General features: G+C 39.3%; 2 protein-coding genes across 4 annotated transcripts; both read left to right on the forward strand.

The window, feature by feature from the left end:
* Window positions 1-202: 202 nt before the first annotated feature.
* On the forward strand, window positions 203-1,920 carry LOC122670696 (14-3-3-like protein GF14 iota). The gene is made up of 5 exons (XM_043867657.1): window positions 203-544; window positions 856-943; window positions 1,043-1,152; window positions 1,248-1,396; window positions 1,859-1,920. Exons 1-5 carry the CDS (start codon window positions 222-224, stop codon window positions 1,918-1,920), a joined length of 732 nt encoding a protein of 243 aa, XP_043723592.1. The 5' UTR covers window positions 203-221.
* A 9,336-nt stretch (window positions 1,921-11,256) lies between these two features.
* Window positions 11,257-21,477, forward strand: LOC122670758. Of its 3 annotated transcripts, none has more exons than XM_043867736.1 (9): window positions 11,257-11,418; window positions 13,632-13,880; window positions 14,155-16,988; window positions 17,093-17,238; window positions 17,741-19,831; window positions 19,987-20,035; window positions 20,145-20,392; window positions 20,571-20,678; window positions 20,955-21,477. In XM_043867736.1, exons 2-9 carry the CDS (start codon window positions 13,688-13,690, stop codon window positions 21,187-21,189), a joined length of 5,904 nt encoding a protein of 1,967 aa, XP_043723671.1. In that variant the 5' UTR covers window positions 11,257-11,418; window positions 13,632-13,687; the 3' UTR covers window positions 21,190-21,477. The 3 variants fall into 3 exon arrangements, with proteins under 3 accessions (XP_043723671.1, XP_043723670.1, XP_043723672.1); XM_043867735.1 differs by having other exon boundaries at window positions 11,257-11,417; window positions 13,434-13,880; XM_043867737.1 differs by having other exon boundaries at window positions 11,257-11,417; window positions 13,434-13,880; window positions 17,099-17,238.
* The last annotated feature ends 1,133 nt before the right edge of the window (window positions 21,478-22,610 follow it).

Consider the following 22,610-nt stretch of genomic DNA (forward strand, 5'->3'; position numbering starts at 1 on the left):
ATCAATTTTAGATTATGATTCCCAACGAGTGACAAAATATACCTGTTTATACCAGGAATGTAATAAGGCATTGACGTTATTTACATGAGCTTCACCATACACTTTATTTTCACACATCCCCTTCCCCGAAAAAAAATAATAAAAGAAAATATCTCATGGACCATTTTAACATGATTCTGAAACTCCAATCTGCATCCTGTGTCTAATGTTGATCACTACTTATGTTTGATGGTGCAGAAATGGTGGAAAGTATGAAGAAAGTTGCTAAACTTGATCTTGAGCTGACTGTGGAGGAAAGGAACCTCCTCTCTGTGGGTTACAAGAATGTCATTGGAGCACGTCGAGCTTCCTGGCGCATTATGTCCTCAATTGAGCAGAAGGAAGAGTCTAAAGGAAATGAGCATAACGTGAAACTGATCAAAGTTTATCGGCAGACAGTAGAGGAAGAGCTTTCCAAGATCTGCAATGATATCTTGACCATCATCGATGAGCATCTGATCCCTTCTTCAGGCTCTGGAGAGTCAACTGTGTTCTACTACAAGATGTGAGTGGTGTTTACTGAATATTTTATTGCATTTACTTTCATCCCTGTTGGGTTAAAGCAGCTGCCTTAGTGGTCTCAGGTTTAGAAAACGGCATGTGTTATCATGTGGATCATACTCCAAATTATCTCATACAGGATAATGTCTCAGAATGTTTTTACCTGAATTTGTCCATCATCCCTGAGGCTATACATTGCAGCCATTATCTTGCCATAAAAAAATTTGGTGGCCAATATTTAAAGTTAGTTGCAGATATCTTTCAAACTTTTCTTAAAGTTCATATTTGTTATGTTTCATGCTTAAATAATTGCAGGAAGGGAGACTATTACCGTTATCTTGCGGAGTTTAAGACTGAGGAGGACAGAAAAGATGTTGCAGATCAATCATTGAAGGGCTACGAGGCATGCTTTCAGCCTTTCATATCGGCTTAATGCAAACCACATTTCTTTCTTGGGCTCTAACTGAAACTTTCATAATCTCATAATTTGTTTTCTCATTAGGCTGCTTTCGCCACGGCAAATACAGATCTCCCCCCAACTCATCCAATCCGCTTAGGTCTTGTCCTGAACTTCTCTGTTTTCTACTATGAGATTCTGAATTCCCCTGAAAGGTAGGTCCAATATTGTTGGTCCCATTATAAATTTATAATCATATTTTACATCTCATTATTTGATGAATGTTTTGACCTGTTATTGGAATTCTTAGGGCCTGCCATTTGGCGAAACAGGCATTTGACGAGGCTATTGCAGAATTGGACACCTTGAGCGAGGAGTCATACAAAGATAGCACCTTGATCATGCAGCTGTTGAGGGATAACCTTACTCTCTGGACATCTGACTTGCCGGAAGATGGAGGTACTGCTGTAAAGACATTTTAAAAGCTTGTGATGTTTCCTTGTGTTTTGATGCATGAGCGAAATTGTATCAAAGGGCAGGAACCTGAGGTGTCCCTGCTAGGTGGGTACAAGTGCACTAACACACTACTTTTAAGAAATGGACCAGATGTTGGATCATTCTGACCAAGTGTTCAGAGGTCAAAATAATCTGGTTGCCCACCCCAACAGTTGGCTTTGGCCTGATTGACTGGTTCGACAGCCCTTGCATCTTAGTGTACCTGTTCCACATCTAACAACAGTTAGATAGTTGTGCCCATTAGTATCTGGCCTTTTTTTTTTATCATTTACCATCACAATAACCTATTATTGTGTTTCGGACACTTCACTGCTTCAATGGAAGACATTCGGATTCCTGCTAGAGGATAGCTGTTAAATGGAATAGCTGCAAGGCTATACTTAAATGCAGACATTACCTTTGCAGGTGAGGATGGAATTAAGGGTGAGGACACAAAAGCTGTGGAACCTGAGGTAAGCTGCATTTGATCTTTACCTTTGCTTTATTTATTCTTGATTTGTGTAAACCCATTTTCCCTGGTTGGAAAGGCTGCTAAAGTTAAATTTGAATTGCTTGTACAGCATTGACAGGGGTCTGCAAATTTCTGCATATTGTAAGCTGGTAACAGGAATGGCGATTATAGTTCTTGAAGCCTGGAAGTTGACATGCAAGTGGAGCATTTTTAGCTTTTCTTCTTGGGGGTTAGGATGGAGGAGAGTCAGGAGACTCACTGTTGTAGCTGGTATTATGTCCTGGTCCTTTCTTTATGGCCTCAAGATTAATTAGTTCCTTTCTCTTTGACTTAAAATTTTCTTTACCCATTATTCTAAGCCACATTTTCCCCTTATCATCCATTTTGAGTTGTTCTCTCATAAATGACATGAAGATAAGGAGCTGCATCCTTTTATGCATTTTTGGGTATAGTAGGAAAAGGAGGATGCAGCGGTGAATTCTCTTCTCTTTCCCTTTTTCTTCCCTGGTTTCTCTCATACTTTTTATCCATATGTCTATGGATATTGTCTGTCTATTTTTCTTATTCTATTGTAATTGCTAGATTGCTTTTTCTTCTTTGTCCCTTGTTGGATCGTTTGCGGTGTCTCTCTCCCCCTTTCAAAGGTCTTCTTCTCTGAGAGTTTTATTTTCATTATTTTTTTTAATGATGAAAAGAAATAAATTGAAAATTAACTGAACACATGGTGTTCAACATACTCCCTGAGATAGTGCTACTAACTTTATGAACCCTGACATGATTAGCCAGATGATATGCAAAGCTAACAAACGACCTATTTGTTTTAGAATCTTCAGAGACTAAAATTGTTTAAAACATACAACAATACCCAACAAAGCCGATAAACACTCCCAAGGCCATGCATCCTTCCTCTCCACTTTCAGCCACTGCACCATCTCCTTTGAATCGGTACATATCTCTATGGATTTGCTTCCCAGCAACACTGCCCTCTGGAGTCCTTGAAGTATTCCTCTTGCCTTCGCTTCTTGTGGACTACTTGTGTACTCGTAGTCTGCAGTAAATAACAGGAGCCCATTCCTCTTCTTTTGGAGTGGGTTATAGAGATGAAGAAAATCAGAGCCTTGTATATTTTCAGTCCTTGCCCAAATTCTTTTAGAGAAGCTGCGAGAGAATAGGATATGCCAAATAGATTCTGGTTCAATACAACAGAAAACACATGTACAATCTAACTGAAGAAAGTGACTGAGCTTCATTCTAGTTGAATGTCCATTCTGGAAAATTTTCCATAGGAAGAACGTTTTACATTGTTAAAAAAATTCCACAACTTTCTAAATCTTAGATTCATGTGGATTGGAAGCAGTTCCAAAATGTTGCTGGAAGAGCAGGAAAGCTGTTGTTTTGGTTGAGAACAAATCTGATTTTATTTTTGCAAAATTCATTGACCCTCACAGTATGTCATACGAAGTGAGATTTTAATGATTTGATCAGCAATATGTCAAGGAAAAATACTAGAAATGAGTTAGAGATTCCAACTCTGATTAGATATTAGAGAAACAACATGACTGAATTGGGGATGGGGTGATATGTCTGGTGGAAGATAGAAACCTTGTAAGCTGGGGATCCAAGGATCATGTCAAACACACCAATCTGTTTAGAATTGGAATAGCAATCCTCAAACCATTCCAAATCCATGATCACCCCTTGACCCTTGTGTGTTGATCAAAGGAAGCTTTGAGAATTAAATATTTTAGCTTTTAATCAGTTGACCAAGAGGGAAAAGAAAGTATCTTGTCATCAAAATGACCATGCTAAAAATAAACATAGATGTATCAAGTTGTTTACAAGTTTTTTATGGAAACAAAAAACATGACATGAGATAAGTGGGGATGGAACATAATACAAACTTAATCAAATCTGTTCCACCTGCTTGCCTAAGAAGATTAATCTTCCAATTATAAAGCCTGTTTTGCACTCTACCAATGATATTGGAGAAGGATTGATATCTAAATCTAAGTAATACGACATTGCTCCCTAGATATGTGGCCTCAACTTTCATATTATCAATCCCCTACAAATTTTTAATAAATCATTTAGTGGAGTTAATAGCAAGGTTCAAGATCTCGGGTTTCGACCAGCCAGAAATTGAGATATGGTTGAAACCAGTGATTTTTTCCCAACCAACTCGAGTTGGTGGTTTCGAAGTCCAGAAAATTTTTTTTTAATTTGATTTTTTTGTATACAACCTATTTTTGACATTCTAAACACAATACATGAACTATTTTCACACCCAAAAAAAAAAAAAAATACTTAAAATGATACTTGTGGTTTTTTACCCAAGTTTATTAGTGTGCATAGTATACTGAGAGTCATAGTTGTCAGGCCAAGCACTTCTTTATGCCAAATATCATGTAAGTAAATGTTTTTGTATTTGTATTTCATTTGTTTAAGATATTATTCATAAATAAGCAAATATCCCTTATTTGAATCCAATAAAAATAGTTAAAAAAATCAAATTCTAAAAGGATAAAAAATCAACCTCTAGTTCAATAACAAAAACTGAATTTTCAGCGGTAGGTGAAATTTTCAACTTTCTAATGTTGGGGTTTTTCTCAAATTTAAAAATTTCATAAATCTTAATATGGTAAGCCATTACTAAAAACCAAAAGTGCGGTAAAATATTCATTTGTTTTGAAGTCTAAAAAATTATTTTCATTTAGAACCATTTTGACAGCATCCATGCACACCAAATTAACTTTGATTGGAACATAACTCTTTCAGTATGAATCAGATTTAAGCAATATTGGATTTATTAGAATGTTTTATTTAGCATGGTTTTGAAACTACGGAATTTCACATTTTGAAATTTTGAGTTGATTAATATTTAAGGCAAAGTATAGGGGGTGTACATGTAATTTTCACTTTCTTTTTTCGTGGTTACTACTTTATCCTAATATATGAGGGAGGGAAGGTGAGAACCAAAAAGCTTAAACCCAAGACCTTTTGGTAGGATGTGGTGGGCTTTACCGCTCCACACTCTAGTGACTCTACCAAGTGCGCTAGGCACTTGTTCTTGTTCTCATAAAGGGTATTTGATTAAAGGGAGAAAGAAGGCTACTTAGTTGTGTGGGTAGTATATATTCCACGTAGTCAACCTCTAAATCGTCAGATTAGAATCACGCAATAATGACCCTTATTTTAATGTAGGTAATAAAAATTTCTTAATTAAATTAGATTTTTATTTTTGTTTGGATACTTGAGTAGGTTAACGGTTTGATTAATAAAAGTTTATCAAAAAAAAGAAACTATTAACGATTATCTCCTCCTATGGATTCTCCACCCATCTCTCTCTCTCTCTCCTTCCTGGGGTATGTGATGATCAAGGGAAAACTGATGACACCATTACTTTATTTTTGGTAAACCTATTCCAATCTATCAATCATGCAAATCAACATATGCGAGCCAATCTTCTGCAAAACTTATTATGGTTTTAGCAAATCGGTATTGGTATTGATATCGGTATCGGTCTCAGTCGATATGGATCTGGATCGCTCTGTATCGGTACAAACAACCCTGTTTTCTTCCAAAAATTATATATTTTCTTTTACAATTTTTACCCTTGTCCATACCGATCCTCCTATATGGGATCAGCCAAGAATCAATATTGGTTTGTATCGGTTTGGATCAGTTGTCCATATTGATCCATCTATAGTAGAGTTTTTTTCTTATTCAAGTCTTGTGCTCTTTTTTTTATTTTTTTTATTGGACAGTTTTTCTCCACCCATAGAGGACAGTTCACCCACCATCCTAGGGTTGTTTTCGTATGATCCAAAATATCCTCCTGATACCCATTCTCGCCCTCTCCCGCTCCTCGATGGAGGAAAACTCAGTCCTTTTTCATTCATAGGATTTAGATAGATTTGGAATTAAAAGTTTACACTAATGGCTGCCAGGAGCTGTGCATCTCTCTCTCTCTCTCTCCTCTGGTCTTCTTCTCTCCCTAAGATTTGATTATTCCCCTCAATTTTTCCATTGTTCTTTCTACTTGTCTATAACTATGACTTTCTCCATATCTTTTTCTTAACTTCTTTACTCTCCTATTACTCTTTTATATATCTCTATTGCAAATGACTTTGCTGAACCAAATTAATCCTGTGCTGGAAATATAACAGCCCATCTATAGCAGCTTTGATTTCTCTCAGTTATTGTCCATTCAGCCTCAAGTCTTGGGGTTTTAATCGACTCCTTTGAGCGATCCAACCTAAAACGACCAAACGTCACAAAGATTGGGCACCCAAAACAACCTTTTAATATAGATTGGGCACCTATGGTGTAATTTGCCTTTTAAATTTCATCAGTTTTGTTTTTGGACTAAGGGATTAATATGATTTTGTCCATCCATAATTTGTTGGAATTGTCAAACTTATTCTACAACTAATATTTTGTTCGAATTCCACTAACATGCAACCTCTACTCATAAGAAGGGTTAAGAGCCTCAAATTTCAGTCTCATTTAGTTAGAATTGACATGAAAAGTTTCATATATAGAGTGAAGCAAAGTTAAGTGAAGAGGGGCCCAAAAAAATTTTGGAGATAGTTTTTTTTTGTTTTTTGTTTTTTTTTCTCCAGACATGGGGTATTAATTTGTCTGGAAATAGAGTAAATAATGTGTTATTTTTATTTCATTACGAAAAAGAATGTTGCCTGATCACGTGCATCCTGCGTTAGACACAATCCCCTACAAAATAAAAAATCCCCTTGTTGATGCTCAGGCATGTCCCCTCATTGGTTCCCTCACTGATTCACCCCACTCTGATCAAATGGGCATTTTAAGGCAAGAAACTAATAATGAGGTGACAATTCCTTGAACAATAAAGCTTTTAGTCTTATAAAATACATTTGGTTTGTAGATATAGCCCAATGTCCACAATTCTAAGAGGATTCTTAGCTACACAACCAATCAAACATCAAATAATGTAGGCATTTCTGTCGAAGCATAAAATATATTAGGTGTATGAATCAATTAGTTCATGATAATTCTTGTATAGATTTTTAAGTTGATGAAGTTAAATTTCCTTTATTCTATTGAGGAAAGAATAGCATCATATTAATTTGATGGGATAAAGTTCTCTGTGAGAGAGTGTGCGCTCTACACCAAGACACATAAGAGAATGAAATGACCGCCCCGCGTCCCATGAAAAGTGGTAGGGATCGACCTGTTGATGCCGACGCATGTAGGGTTGTAAACGGATCGGATTCGGCTCGGATAGTGCTATATCTGCATCCGCATCCGATTAGCTATCGGACGGATTCGGATAGTGCTAAACAGATACGGACACAGATACGGATCGGATATTTTATCCATTTACATGTAAATATTGCTTTTCGGATAGCTATAGCCTATCCGTATCCGCATCCATTTAGTTTTCGGATGGATTCAGATAATGCTAAACGGATATGGAAACGGATTTCGGCTATTCATTTACACCCCTAGACGCATGTGCTCCCACACTCTCCATAGAGAACTCTTGCCGTAATTTGATATTCCTTAGCAACCGTATAATAATATTATGAATCATAGATTGGTCTGTAATTTCAAATATTGTGGCGTTTGCTCGTTGTACAAATTATGATTATAATGATGATTAATTGTTAGCAAGTGCATTTTCCAAGTCCCAATAGAGATTAAGCTGCCCTAATAAAAAAAGGTGGACTTGTAAGTCTTTCAATTTAAATTGGCACCACTTAATAATGTGGGCTGCCGCCGCCATCTTGTAAATTGCTTGGGTTATATTGGGATAATTAAGGTGGTTAAGTCATAAATATTTACTTTTACCTTCCTTAACCACTAAAATTTAACTACCCTCAAACACACATGAATCATGTCCAATGAAGCAATAAATGGAAAAAGAAGGACAAGATTGGATTAAATTAATGACAGCTTGAACCGGCCGGGTTAATTTTCCAAGTTACTTGGTCGGAATTAGCTAAAATCCATTAGGCATGATTATCAAATGGGCCTAAATGGTTGGTTAGCTAGACGGGAAATGATTGTGTCACCCTGAGGTGAGGTGATTCACCTGCTGAATTCAATTAATAAGGAAGAGTATTATTCGTGGTTATTAAAGTAATTAAATTAATCACTCAAATCTATTTACATAACTAACTACTCAATTGCCAACCACCCTTTGATACTTTTCCCCACCATTTGGTATGATCAAGATTATACAAGCTAGCTCTAGCTTATCCACGGGTGACTTAATCACAACCCTTGGGTGGATAGGTAAAAATTAAGGGAAAGAGATCGTTGTCTGGACCTCAAGAGCTTACACGCGTTGATCAACGAGAGTGTGTGTGCAAGCATCATCCTAGGTGGGATTTTAACCTTTTCGTGGGGACAGTGCAGTATTTTTGTGTTTAGGTGTAGGAGCCACACGGGCCACGCGATTAGATAGCGTTTAAAAATTAATATTGAAAAAAAAAAACTCAACTGAAAATGCACAAGTTTAACTAGAACCTTGCCTCGCCTCACTTGATGATTAGGGTATGAATGTGACCATTCTCCCAAGGCTATTGTTTTTTTTTTTAAACGGAGAAAAAATAATAAAAACTAAGCAAGGAAAGAAATTATACTGTTTGAGATTGAATTACGGTTATACCTGTACTATTAAATTATGGGCTATAGAGATTCCATCCTTACCTGTTTTAAAAAATGGCCAAATGTTCTCTGTGCCGGGGGCGCAGGCTGTGCCCAGACACATGTTGAATGGTAGGCCCATGTGTCTGGGCACAAAGAACATCAACCCTTAAAAAATATACTTGAAAAAAATATTTAGTTAGACATAATATCCAGAAGAAATTGTAGATATGTTCCCACTTTCTTCCTTCAGTCAATCGACCAAATCCTGAGAGTCAATCCAAACTTCCACGACTGTAACACCTTATTCCCTTGCTCTTTGAAGTCCATGGAGCACGACCCTTGCTTCAGATTCTTGTGCATTCCCTACAAAACTGAACTAGCTTCCTTTGGTTCTTTTGAAGAACTTCCTTTGTTCAATTGTTTGAGTATGACACAAATATTTGGATAGTATATGGCCTTATCATACTTTAGGCGTTAATAATTTTAATCAAAACAATTTTTTTTAAAGAATCCACTAAAATTTTCATTAGTTGTGCCTTATAGAATCAACCCCATAAGGTTACTTCTAGAAGCCACCCCCTAGAAACTTACCCAACATTGAATGCCTGCATCATGGATGGTTCGTGATGTTAAAAATTGGCCCTCATCGGTAGGTCCAATCTAAATCGACTAGTTGAAGCTCAAGACCAGCCCGATTGATTATTAAACGTGTTGGACTTAAACACTGATCGATTAATAATTGGGCAGTCTCAGTGCAAGGTAGTGGCTTGATGGTCGCTTGATCGAGACTAGCCGAATAATATGACTGACCGGTAGAAGGGCTGATTATAACCCATTTAAGGACTGTTTATGATTCATTTATAGCTCAAATAGTCAATTAACCTGTTTAAATCCCAATTATAGCCCAATTAACCCACTTATCTTGAGCCCTATTATTGATAAGGAATCGAACAACCGAATAGAAACATGTCAATGCCTTGGCCTACAAGGCCTGTTTACTTAAACATGCGAAAAATGGTATGGAGCTTTAAATTGCTGGGGATTGATCAGCCCTAATGAGCCCGACGGTTGACACCCCTAGCCAAGGTGACATGATGACACTATATTGCTTTCTATCCTTGACTCTATAAAAACAAAATCCAATTCCCACATGTGAGTGATCCAAGAGGATTTAGCTCCTCTCTTGTGAGCCTAGTGCTCAGGGAGTTTCCAGTGAGCATCCAACGACGCTGGGCTATTGGGCGCATCGGGCCCCATGCAGGCACACATTCCTATGAAGCCCAGCGCCGTTGGATGTCTCACTGAACACTCCCTAGACATTAGGCTCGCAGAAGAGGAGTGGAACTTTCGTATTCACATACATATCCTCCCCCATATATCTTTATGGGAGAAAGAACGCTATCTGATCGCACACAGTGTGCAACCCTTGCACCTAGACATAGACCCGCACGAAATGATGTCGTGCCCTCATGAAAAGGTGGAAATTTCGGAGGGCACGATGGTCATTTTTATTGGCCCTGTGATTGGGCGTAGGGGCTGAGCGCTGCACACAACAAGTTAGCATTCTCTTTCCCTACCTGACTACCTTTATTTACCGTCTGACTTGATTTCACCCACGACCCACAGGGTGATGTAACCTTGGACATCCTTGCCACACCTTCCGGGTCCCACCCTAATTGCCCTTGTGAAATATGGAGCGAGCGGGGTTAGGGTTGAGTATAATATCTTGATGGGAAAACGGTTTTGGGGTGGGGAGAGAGTGTATCACTACATCCAGACAGAATGGATGAAATGACCATCCAACCACATGAAAGGTGAAAATGCCCGTCCTGCTAATGCTTCTCTACGATTTTGAGTTTTGTTACCCAAAAAAATAAAAAGAGAAGAGTTATCTCTAGGGAGTGTGGCCCTGCACGCCTCTATTTTGATGGATGGATATGATGGCCCAGTTGCCATTCCCAATTCTCTTTCAAGGGGGTTTTCTTTTTATCTTTTAAATTGTTTGATATTCGGAAATGAACATCACCTGCTTTGATAACCATTTGTAACACATGGTTGCTGATCAGGCAGCTAAATACTGCACATGGTATATTATATCCCAAGTTTGTCCATTTGGCAAGTTCCCGCCCTTTAAATCTGCACTAATAAGTAACTAAACCACCACTTTCAAAAAATTAAACAAAAATAAAAAAAAAACAAATCAAAGATTAAATCATTTATTATTCATAGAACAAAGTGGGCCATGAAGCTGATGTTCCTTGACAGAAGAGAAAAACTTTATCAATGACCAATCCAAAAGTCCCTTAACTTATTTTGAACGGTTAGATTTTCCACATCAGCACATCTACTGAAACCGATCAATATAAAGATACGAATATCAGCTGTTGGATTGGAATATATATGACTCCACCAAGATTGATCGGTGACGTAGGTAAGTGAGCCATGATGATTGTATGATCCTCGTATATACGGGAAGAAAAGATACGAAAAATTTTAAAAATAATGTCCGTTAAATTTTTCATCCACTACATGCTAAATTCGGCGGCGGAAAGAAAGGAAAGCCTAACGGTGTTTCCTTCCGTCTTCTATTTCCTTACTTTATTACATACGCGAGCTTCGGACAATAAAAACGAGTTTGCTTCGATTTCCGAAGCTGAGGTTCGGACCGAACCTACATTTTGTTTCAGAATTCGTTGAAAATTTCGTGTTATTTTCCGATCACTTTATCTTTGGTGTGTCTGAAAAACTCGTTCTATCAGAGCTTGAAGGGGAGGTGTATCGCTTCTTCGTAGACGAAAACCCTAGCTAAAGTTAAAAAACAGGGACGAGATTACAGAGATTTGAAGTCGATCGCCATTAGAGAGGTCTCTCATCTACCAAGTAAGTACACATTTATCATTCCAAAAAACCCTAATTTTTTTTCTTTCATCGGACCACCATTTCTACACATCGAGCAACGATTGCTGCTTAGGATTTTGGGTTGTTGGCTGGGAGGAATCTCTGTTGAGTTCTTCTTCATAGTTCGTTTGGTTTTTGTGGGTCAATCACGAATTTGAGTTGGAATTACGAGTGTCGTCCTCGATCTCCCTGGAATTTTGTTCTTGAGGTTGGGTCTGGTATTGGACTACCTGCTTGGAAAAATATTTTCCGACACAGTTTGTGTTAGCTTGATATGGTTTAACTCAATTAGAGGCTTTTTTGTGGGTGAAGTTTTGATTTGGGTAATTGGAAGTTAGTATTAGAGTTGTCCAAGTTCAGGGGGTTTGGTGGCGCTCCTTGCTTTTACTTGAGCTTGGCTGAGCAGACTTTAACAGAAGGAGCGTTTCATTTTTTTGAATTTATTGCTTTTGTGCCCTAATTTTTGTCTTGGGGCACTTTGTGTATACGACTACTATTTTTCTTCTCTCTCTCTCTCTCTCTATAGTCTAGTTCCTGACATGCTTTTTACTCATTGATGAAGCATTGCAAGAGAAACATCTCAAATTATACTAATTTGGTCGTTTTTAGCATAATTCATAAAGTATGAAAGCAAACATTATTTAAGCTCCATAATTAAAATCTTACAGATGCACATTTTTGTGGAGCTTTCAACTCTTCATTGAGGTTGCTGCTTTTGCTAAATGCTAACCTTCCCATGTTAGAGTTGATATTCTCACTTATAGTGGTCTCCATACCATGCAAGGAGTCAAATCCAGTTCTCAGATGGGTATTCCACTTTTCTAGTAAGTTTTTGCTCTTGTCCGATGAAGTCCTCAGAATCCAAAACATTTGGAATGTACACACTCAACCCCTCTTTTTTTTTTTTTTCTGGGCACATTCCTTCTTTTTTATTTTTATTTTTATTTTTTATGGATGTATTTGTGTGCTTGCGAATCTAATGTCATCTTGTGTAGGTATGTATTTGTCTTTTCCACAATACCATCATTTGGTAACTGAGACGTCCTTGCTCTTTCATGAATATCTTGGGACTGTAATTATGGAAAAATATCTTAATATTTCTAGGCTTTTTGTAATTGAAATTTCTTTGCTCTTTCATGAATTATCGTTGGACTATAGCAATAGAAAACTGTGTTCATATTTCTAGGCCTTTTTTTTTTAATTGTCAGGTAGGGAAGGGGGTTAAAGCTTTACAAAGATAGCCTTACATTGTGTTTCCTTTGCTTTCTCTTTCTCCCCCGCTCTTTTCTTCTTTCTCTTCGCTTTCCGGGGACCTTCTTTTCTGAAGTTTCCATTAGTTGCTTTTGCTTGAGTATGAATATATATGCATACAGTTCTTCCATCTCTTGCTGAGACGCATGCTATTACATGCAGGCTTTTTGCTGGAGCTTTTGATAGGCGACAACCTCATGAAGAACAGATATGTGAATATGAGCTTCAATGGTCAGATTCACTTCTGTACTCTATTTTGTGTTGTTTGGAGTGGGTGGTGTTGTGCATCGTGCATATGTATTTATGAAAATTGAGCTGAAACCAAGTGTCAGGCGCTGTGAAAATAGAACTTTTGAACATGTCCTATGGATCTGCTATAATGTTGCATAGTAGAAAGTAATTGTAAGAATGAGACAACACTATAATTTCCTGCATTACTTTGGAAGCATAGATTCTGAAATTATCTAGTACTGAAAAAAAAATTAGGTTTTTGAAATTGTAGTTTAATTGTCAGCCAAACGGTCTGGGCTTGTGTCATTTTATTTTCGTATCTGTTAGCATCAGCCATCAAATTGCTGTGTACCTTAAATACCAAAATCTATGATTTTATTAAGAAAAAAGATAAAGCTTTTTGATCACTATCTTACCTTTATATGGTTCCTTTTTATAATATGTGTTAATTGACACCTAGCCATTGTTTGACATTTATTCCATCACACAATGATTTACTGGCCTTATCTCCTGCAGGGTGAGGTTTGGGAAGGGGAGGGGGTTGGTGGCATATTCCTAGAAGTCCCATTCTATGTAAAGAAAAGGAGTAACCTGCAGAAGAAACTATTGGAGTGAACCTGTGTTATGAACATTACTGTTAGAGCCTTCTGTATCTCTTTCAGAGAGTTATGACAATGGGAAGGTTTTGAGTATCACTGGTGTCTTCTTCAGGGAGAGGTCTTTTCCCTACCAAAGAGTCAGCTGCAGAAAATTTGCAGATTTGATTATCTATGCCTGGCAATGAAAATGCAGACAAGATCCACAATTTCTTTGATCAAGACAATTTGTCCCAGGGTCAGCACCAGTTGCAGATTACTGGTGGAAATTGGGCAGTTCTTAATAACAATCTGTGGGCTGGAGGCCAAAGACCGATAGGAACCCCTATAAATTCTAACTCAAAGAACTACAGTTTGCAGCAATCAGGTATAAATTATCTTGACTACTTTAGTGTGTCACTGTTTTATTTACTTTTTTTTTGCTTCATTAGAAGCATCATGGTTCTTCACAGAAGGTATACTGATTCAATGTTTATATGTCTACAGCAAACTCGTAAGGTGTTTTTTCTTATCTTGTATTTTTATTTTTATCTATGGATTGTTCTGGTGTTTGGAAGTTACATTTCTAATTTTAGTGTAAAAATGCTTCTTTCTTGGTCTTCAGAAATATTTTCCTCTTATTATGGTCCTTATTTTTTCAGATTCTGGGAATGGAAATGGCAGGCAGTCTTCAAGAGTTCAACATGGTTTGGACTTTACCCAGTTAGCGCTGAGGCCGGAGTTTGCTAAGGGCCAATCCGGAAACCAACAGTTGAATCTGAATGGATTTACACATGGACAGGATAGTTTCCAGACAAGGCAGCATCAGGCAGAGTTTCTGGGAGGAAGGGCAAGAGGGTTATCTGTTCTTGAACCACAGCAAGGGAATGGTCCTGAACGAAGTCCTGGCCTAACCAAAAATTCAGAGAGGTTGGAAACTGCCGAGGCTTCTAGTAATACTGACTTTCTTGGTGCTCAACAGCTGCTCATGAGGGGGCAACAATCAGGCTTGCCACAGCCTCGGCCGAGGCAGCAGTCTGGGTTTAATGACATTCCCCCATGGCAACAACAACTAATGATCAAACAACTGCAAGAACTTCAGAGGCAGCAGCAGCAACAGCAACAGCAGCAGCTTCAGCAATTAGATCAAGCAAGGCAGCAAAGTTCGATTAACCAGCTGTCTTCTGTTGCAAAACAGACTGCTGTTGATCAGTTACCAGCTCTAGTGAATGGCATACCTGTCCATGATGCCTCTAACTTCTTTTGGCCAAATGAGCATATTGGCGGTGACTCTAAGGTAGTACCTAGTTCCTCACAGATGTTTATGGTTGGTGGGATGAACTGGGTGCAGCGGAGTGGATCTCCCTCCGTGCAAGGATTTCCTAACGGAGTTATGTTTTCAAATGAACAAGGTCAGGCCCTACGTTCAATGGGGTTTGTTCCTCAACAGCTTGACCAATCTCTGTATGGTGCTCCAATCACTAGCAGGAGAGAAAATTTGAATCAATACTCTAATGTACAGGGCTTTTCACATGATTCAGCTGATATGCTGACCAAGACAGGTGACAACCAAGTAGAGAAGCCTCTGATTCAGTTATCATCCTTAAATAACTCTTTTCAGGGAGAGCACCGGGTGGAATTTCAGGACCAGGTTTGCATGCAGGATGGTGCTTCGATTTCCAAGCAGGGATTTCAAGGGAAAGGTTTGTTTGAGAATGTTCCTGTTCAGGGATTAAGTGGTGGAGTTTTATCTGGTAACATCCAGCAATTGAATTCCTCCCCTAGGAATGCACATGTGCAGGGATTCCCTGGGAGGCAGGAGCAGTCTGGTTGGGCAGGAAACCTGCAGGAAAAAACAATGCCACAGGTCGGCCCTTCTCAGGGTTTAGTTGCCCTAGATCCAACAGAAGAGAGGATATTGTTTAATTCAGATGATGGTTTATGGGATGCTCCTTTGAGCAGGAGCAACAACATGGGTACAGGAGTCTATGGGAATCCCTTGGAAGGTTCTGATTACTTTGGTCCATGTCCTTCCATTCAGAGTGGAAGCTGGAGTGCTCTTATGCAGTCTGCTGTTGCTGAAGCTTCTAGCAGTGATACTGGGTTACAGGAAGAGTGGAGTGGCTTGAGCTTCCAGAAGACGGAACTGTCAACTGGAAATCAGCCTGCAACATTTAATGATAGTGGGAAGGGGCAATCAAGTTGGGTTGATAGCAATTTGCAGACTGTGTCTTCTTTACCTCCAAGAACTTTTCCTTTATTTGATGCCAATATGAGTCCAAGCAGTCATAATGTTCCTGGTTTTCAGCAATCAGGTGTCAAATTTCCATATGAGCAGAGTGAGAAGGTGCGGCCTGATTCATCTCATGAATCGGTTCAACTGTCTCCTAAAGAAAGTGGCAAATGGTTGGATCGTAGTCCTCAGCAAAAGCCACATTTTGAGGGTAGTCATCAATTTCTGTCACCTATGCATTTGGAAAATGCTCCTGATGGTGCTTGGGCTGGTCAAATCTACAAGCAGTCAGAGGCTGCTGCACATTCTACAAATATGGATTTAAATTCTCAGAACATCCGGGGTTCTTGGGCTCTCCATCAGAACATGTCCTATAAAATTGGTAGCCATCCCTGTAATAAGCAAAATGGTTGGAATATTAATGAGGCCCTATCACCAAGTGAAGATGCAACATTAAAAGCTCGGGAGAATGAAAATTCTCTACAAAATTCTCAGAGCAATGATGGAAAGAAAGCCATGCAAGCAGAAGGGGATACTAATAGTGGTTTATGGAAGGCTGATGGTAATCATGTGTCAATGCCCTTCCCTAATTCAGCTTCAGTATTGCAGCAAATGAAATCTGGCACTGGTAGTCCACAGGTCAATTCAGAAGATTCTCGCAGGAATAACTTTACTGCTCTACCCGATTCAAGCAATATAAAGAGTAATCAGGAGATTAACCAAAAGGTTGCACATGGTCATCCTTTTGATTATGGGAAGCATGCTATTGATTCTTCTGTGAAGTACAAAGGAAATGAGAGTGGGGGGAGGTATCAGCATCAACTCAGCAATGTTCCACAAGTTTTTGAGTCATCATTGCATAATTCTGAAAGGGCTTCTGGTGAAACATATGACAAGAAGCAGGAGAACAGTTTCCAGAAAGAGATATCTAATGATAGCTATAACTCCAGCCGATCCCATGATTCTGTTGGAGTAGGTGGTGTCAGAGATAATGCATGGTTAAATGCAAATGATTGTAATTCGTTGGCTGGGGCAAACCAAAAGTCATTGGGTCAGGTTGGCCGGAAAACCTCTGGGACTCGCAAGTTTCAGTATCATCCAATGGGAAGTTCGGGTGTGAACATAGAACCTGCTGAAGCCATGAAACACGTCACGCATTCACAGGCACTATCCCAGCAGGTTGCTGAAGGATTGAAGGGTCAGGAGAAAGGTTACTCACAGTTTGTTGGTCATGCTCCTAACAATGCCATGGACATGGATAAGGTCAATATTTAGTTATACGCTCTTTTGTTGATGCAAATGCTTTTGATTTCCTTTTTCAGAGTCTCATATTTAGCTCACTGGTGGTAATAATCTTCCATTTACAGGGGCAGGTAGCAGATTTCCAAAGAAGCATGAAAAGATCAGAGGAAACACCTTATAGAGGTGTTATTCCTGGACATGGATCAAACACATCTGCAACCTTGGATGGACCGGCTGGTTTTTATGCTCCAAACAGGACGGCCCAGACAAGGTTCTGATAAATTGAGTTTTTGCTACTTCTACTTGTTTGAGCTTATGATATTATTTGATTGTTCATAAGAGCTTTCATTATTCATTTAATATAGTTAGCTATGGGCACTTAAAATTATGAGCCCTAACCTGTGTCTGACACTTCATGTAAGCCAATAGTAATGTTCTAAATGGAATCTTTGCTGCACCCAAGATGTATTCTTTGCTGTGTCCAGGTACATGGATTTTTACTTTCACTATTTTCTTGAAAACACTATCAGCATTATTCTATGCTGTTTTTACGATTGAACAAACCTTGCTGTCAAGCTTGGTCTGCTTTTTGGGCTTTGGATAAGTAGTTACGTTTTTTTTTTATTAGTTTGAATTTGTTTCTGAATTATTTATATATATATTTTTTTTTTGGGGGGGGGGGGGGGAAGCAAAAAGTTTGCTTACAGTTGTTGCTTGCAATCATTGCAGTTATTATATACTCACAGTAGTGTAACTGATTTCAAACTTGACAGTCACAACATGCTCGAGCTTCTCCATAAGGTGGACCAATCAAGGGATCATGTCACTGCAAAACAATTTGACCCTTCTGATCATAGTCATTCATTTGAGATGCCAGAGTCAGAAGCTTCTGAAACATTTGTTACTCATCTTAGGCGCACTCAATCATCTACTTCTCAAGGTTTTGGTTTAAGGTTGGCCCCTCCATCGCAACGGGTACCTGTTTCAAGCCATGCTTTTACATCTCAGAGTTCTTCACAAGCTGTTAATGAGCATGACTCAAGGCATGCTGATCCAGAGGTAGCTGAGAAGGGTCAGACTTGGTTGGCTTCCACAGCTCCTGTGCAGTCTTTGGCTCATTCTGAGGAGATGTCTCAGAGGGAACATTGGGATAATAAAACAAGTACTTCAGGACAAGCTGGCAATGAGAACTCACTCTCTAATATGCAGGGAAAATCTGCTGCGTTTACATCTGCTCGGCCATATTCAAGAAATCAACTTCAGTGTCAAGGTGGACAAGTACCAAAGGATCACTCTCTAAATGGTCCTTTTGATAGCCGTGCTTCTCGTTTAACACAGACAAACGACTCTCATGACAGAATGGCATCTGATCAATCTGCACAAGCATCATTGCCTGGTACAACTAGCAGGGTGGTACCTTTCAACCTTGGTTCCCCTGCTGACACATCCCAATCAGTCAGCACAAGCTCTTCTTATCTTAGAGTTTCAGGCCAACAGCTCCCAGCATTGGACTCTGTCCCTGTCTCTCAGCCATTGGTTAAATCAGGCATATCTCAACAGGGTGCCTTCTCAAAAATGTTGCATAACGTGTGGAACAATGTACCGAGCAGGCAACGTCCGTCTTCTGGTCATCCTCACAAGGTTCCTACCAGTTTGTTTCCATTCATCAGTCCATCAAATAATAATCTGGAAACAACTTCGTGGGCACAAAAACCGGGTGATCAGGATGCTAAGAAGGGAGTAAATAGTTCCTTTGAATTTGGTACAGGTTCTGTTAATCCTCAAGGGTTTCCCCACAGTGAAGATCAAATAAGGAAAGAAAGCGCCTGGCGACAATTACCATCTGAAAAGACTGAGCTGGCTCCACAGACAGCAGCTGCATCTCAAAGCCAAGATTCTGTGGCACATCAACTGTTGGATGCAAATTCTGTTGGTTCTTCTTCATTGTTGGCTCATAGACATCAACAGGAGATTGACAGAGAAAGGAATGGGAAGGATCCAGTTGTGATCTCACAAACAGAGCACACATCTAGCCAGAACCCCCCTTCTTCCTACAGAGATATTGAAGTTCTTGGCCGTTCTTTGACACCATCAAATGTTCATCAGAATTACTCCCTGCTGCACCAAATGCAGGCAATGAAGGGTGTAGAGACTGATCCTAGCAAGAGGGTTCTGAAGAGGCTCAAAGGACCTGATTTTGGACCAGATGGTCAGCAGGTGGCTGCTATGGCAGGACAACAGTTATTATATGGATACAATGCAATGGTCAGAGATGCCGTAGAGAATGAGATGAATACAGCAGCCCGGCGTAGCCCATTTTCATCAGGAGATACCAAAATGCTTAGCTTTTCATCAGAGGTGAGGGATGATGCAAATGCAAATGTAGCATCCCAGGATAGGGTCACATATAATCGAAATGATTCTCCGAATCATTCTAGTAATATCAATATACCATCAACTAGAGCTGAACATTCAAAGATAAGTCCACAGATGGCACCCTCATGGTTTAAACAGTATGGGACCTTCAAAGATGGGCAGATGCTGCCGATGTATGATGCACAGAGGACTGCAAAGACTGCATCTCAACAGTTCTTCTTTGGAAAGCTTTCTGACAATTTGCCCATGCATACCCGAACAGAGCATGTAAATGCTGCTGATGCCACTCAGGTTAGTAGTGCTTGGCAAAGTACAACAAGTACTGTTGCTGTAAGTGAGCACTCGTCTCTGGCACATTCTTCTCCACCAGATGTCACTGATCAGAGTTTGGCTGTTGTGAGACCAAAGAAGCGTAAAAGTGCAATGCCAGAGCTTGTACCATGGCATAAAGAAGTGACCCAAGGTTCCCAAAGGCTTCACAATATCAGGTGGTTGTCATGATTATTGTATTTTATTCAACAACTGTTGTAAAAATACTTTCTTTAATCCTTTGTTTTCTTGAACATTGTTTTTCATTGTACATTTGTTAAAATGGTTTATCTTACCTTGGGTCTGTTAATCACAAGCCATTTTTTGGTTTCAGTGTTGCTGAACAAGATTGGGCTCAAGCTGCAAATCGGCTAATTGAGAAGGTGCTCTCATAGTTGAATGGGTGTACTTGCATTTTGAGCAATTTTTTCTCTTCTTTTTTCTTCACCACTGGCAGGATTTTCAATGTCTGTTTTTCATTTCTTATGCCAGGTGGAAGATGATGCTGAATTGATTGAGGATGCACAACCACTGGTTCGACCAAGAAAAAGGCTTATATTGACAACACAGTTGATGCAACAACTCTTTCGTCCTGCACCAGCATCAATACTCTCTGCAGAAGTCACTTCAAACTATGAGAGTGTAATATACTTTGTTGCTAGATTGGCGTTAGGGGACGCATGCAGCCTGATCTCTAGTCTTGGAAGTGGTTCACGTGTACCGCCAGACAATTCAAACATGTAAGAGCTGTTCTTGGAGGCCTAGCTGTAAATATAAGTAATACTGTAGAATTTTGACGGTATACTTGAACTTTGAGAAGTCAATTTCTATCGTGGATGTTTACAGAACTACAATTATATTTGGAGGATTATGGCCTTCTGAATATTGCTTTTTTTTCTCTCTTTGTTTCTTCGCCAGGCAATCTGAGAAGGTTAAAATTTCTGGGAGAATCGGTGACCAGTATTTCTCAAAAGCTATGGAAGATTTCATTGGTAGGGCAAGGAAGTTGGAGAATGATTTATTGAGGTGAGAATCCGCTCTCATTTATGGAATCTTTTACTAGTTTTCCAGCCAACATTTCTAAAGGTGGATTTAGCTGCTAGTGATGCCAGCATCCGTCTCTATTTTGAGATCTTCAGCTTGCATTGTGGCTTTTTTGCATCAAGAACTGTGTCTGCTAGTCTTCTTTTTTTTTTCACCTCTTTTCAAGATTCCCTGAGTTCTCCAGGGTTTGAATGACATTGTTGCTTGAGGTTCTCATGTTTATTTTGTTTTGTTAATGCTGTCCTTGTGATTATGCAGATTGGACAAGAAAGTATCAATTTTAGACCTTCGGGTGGATTGCCAGGATCTGGAAAGGTTCTCTGTCATCAACCGTTTTGCCAAATTCCATGGCCGGGGCCATGCAGATGGGGCTGAGACCTCATCATCCTCTGATGCAAGTGCAACCCCACAGAAAACATGCCCTCAGAGATATGTTACTGCACTTCCATTGCCTAAAAATCTTCCGGAGGGGGTACAATGTCTGTCACTTTGATCATATAAATTAATTGATTTTTTTGCCTCCCCCCTCCCCCCTCCCCACCTTTTGGTCATTGGTGGTCTCCCATCCCCAAGGTATTTGTGGTCTCCTTTTTGTCTTTTATATGCTGGCATTCCATGGGCTCGAATACAGCAAGCATGAGAGAGGGAAAGAAGAGGGGGAATGAATTTCTGGTCGGCTCCTCTGTGAAATTAGGGTTGCCCGTTCCTTTTGAATGTGAGGCCTATTGATGTAATTTTTTTGAGGAAGTAGTCATAGGCCATGTATATTCTTCATTTCTTATGTAAGTCCAAGGAGACTTGGGTTCCCCCATCATTTTGTGAAAAGGAAGAGGGGAAAGGGAAAAAAGAGAAAAAAGAAAAAAAAGGATGCTCCATGTAGCTCTGGTGAAGGAGCTGGTGAAGAAGAGATGAATCGGATGGGAGCCTTGGGAGTTGTTGGGTTTATCACTTGTACTGATCTATCTACACTGCTCAAATGACCTGACCGGACGGGTGGTGAATTGTATCTTTAAGGTTTGATCACTGAATTCATATCCATGAAAGAAAAAAAGGGCACTATTTAGGTACATTTCAAACTTCATGTTTCAGAAATTCTTAAAATAGTTCACCGATTCTGAGATTCACCTCGGCTGTTTGTACTTTGATCAGCATGTATGAAAGAATCTTCTTTTTGCCCTTTTCTGGGTTTCTTTGATTCTTTTACTTTTGCTTTTCCATTGCTGAAGAGGCTTCAAGGGGAATGTTACGAAAAGCAATGCATGGGGGTTCTTTTTAATATCTACTAGTAAAAAGTGCCTTTATTTCTTGTCTCTGAAAAGTACGGAGAAAGAGGTCTTCGTGTGGGGCTACTCTGTCACGATTCTCCCAAGGGAAATAACAGGTAAAATTATAAATATTTTTGGTTTGTTGACATGTTACTGTACAACATGTCTTATTCCAATTTCTGATGACTGAGATTCTTGTCCTTTGTCGGTCCTGATTTTGCTCACCTGGCAAATACATTACAATACAAAACAAAACATTTGTGACGGGAAGCCTCGTTGACCTGGAACTGATCTATATTTGTATATATTCAGATATTGAGATCCCAACTTCAAATCTTGAAACTTGATAGCGACAAAAGAGAAATGGAAAAACACATGTGAGGACCACAGCAGGAATATTTTTGTATTTATTTTGATGAGTTATGTTAGAATTCGGAATTTGTGCCATCATTTTTCAGATGTGTGGGTGGTGCATGCATTCAAGGGTAAGAGCCTTTTTTTAAAGGGTTGTGTGTTAGGTTTTTAAATTACAAACATGCCCTTGAAGGTGTTTTTCTTTTTCTTAAATGAGGATTTAGATTGGTTCCAGCTGATTTTTATACAGATCGGATTGAAATTGGCCTGGATCAGCTCTGGAATCAACCTTTGA

The sequence above is a fragment of the Telopea speciosissima genome, chromosome 8, assembly GCF_018873765.1.
Source record: "Telopea speciosissima isolate NSW1024214 ecotype Mountain lineage chromosome 8, Tspe_v1, whole genome shotgun sequence".
Lineage (NCBI taxonomy): Eukaryota > Viridiplantae > Streptophyta > Magnoliopsida > Proteales > Proteaceae > Telopea > Telopea speciosissima.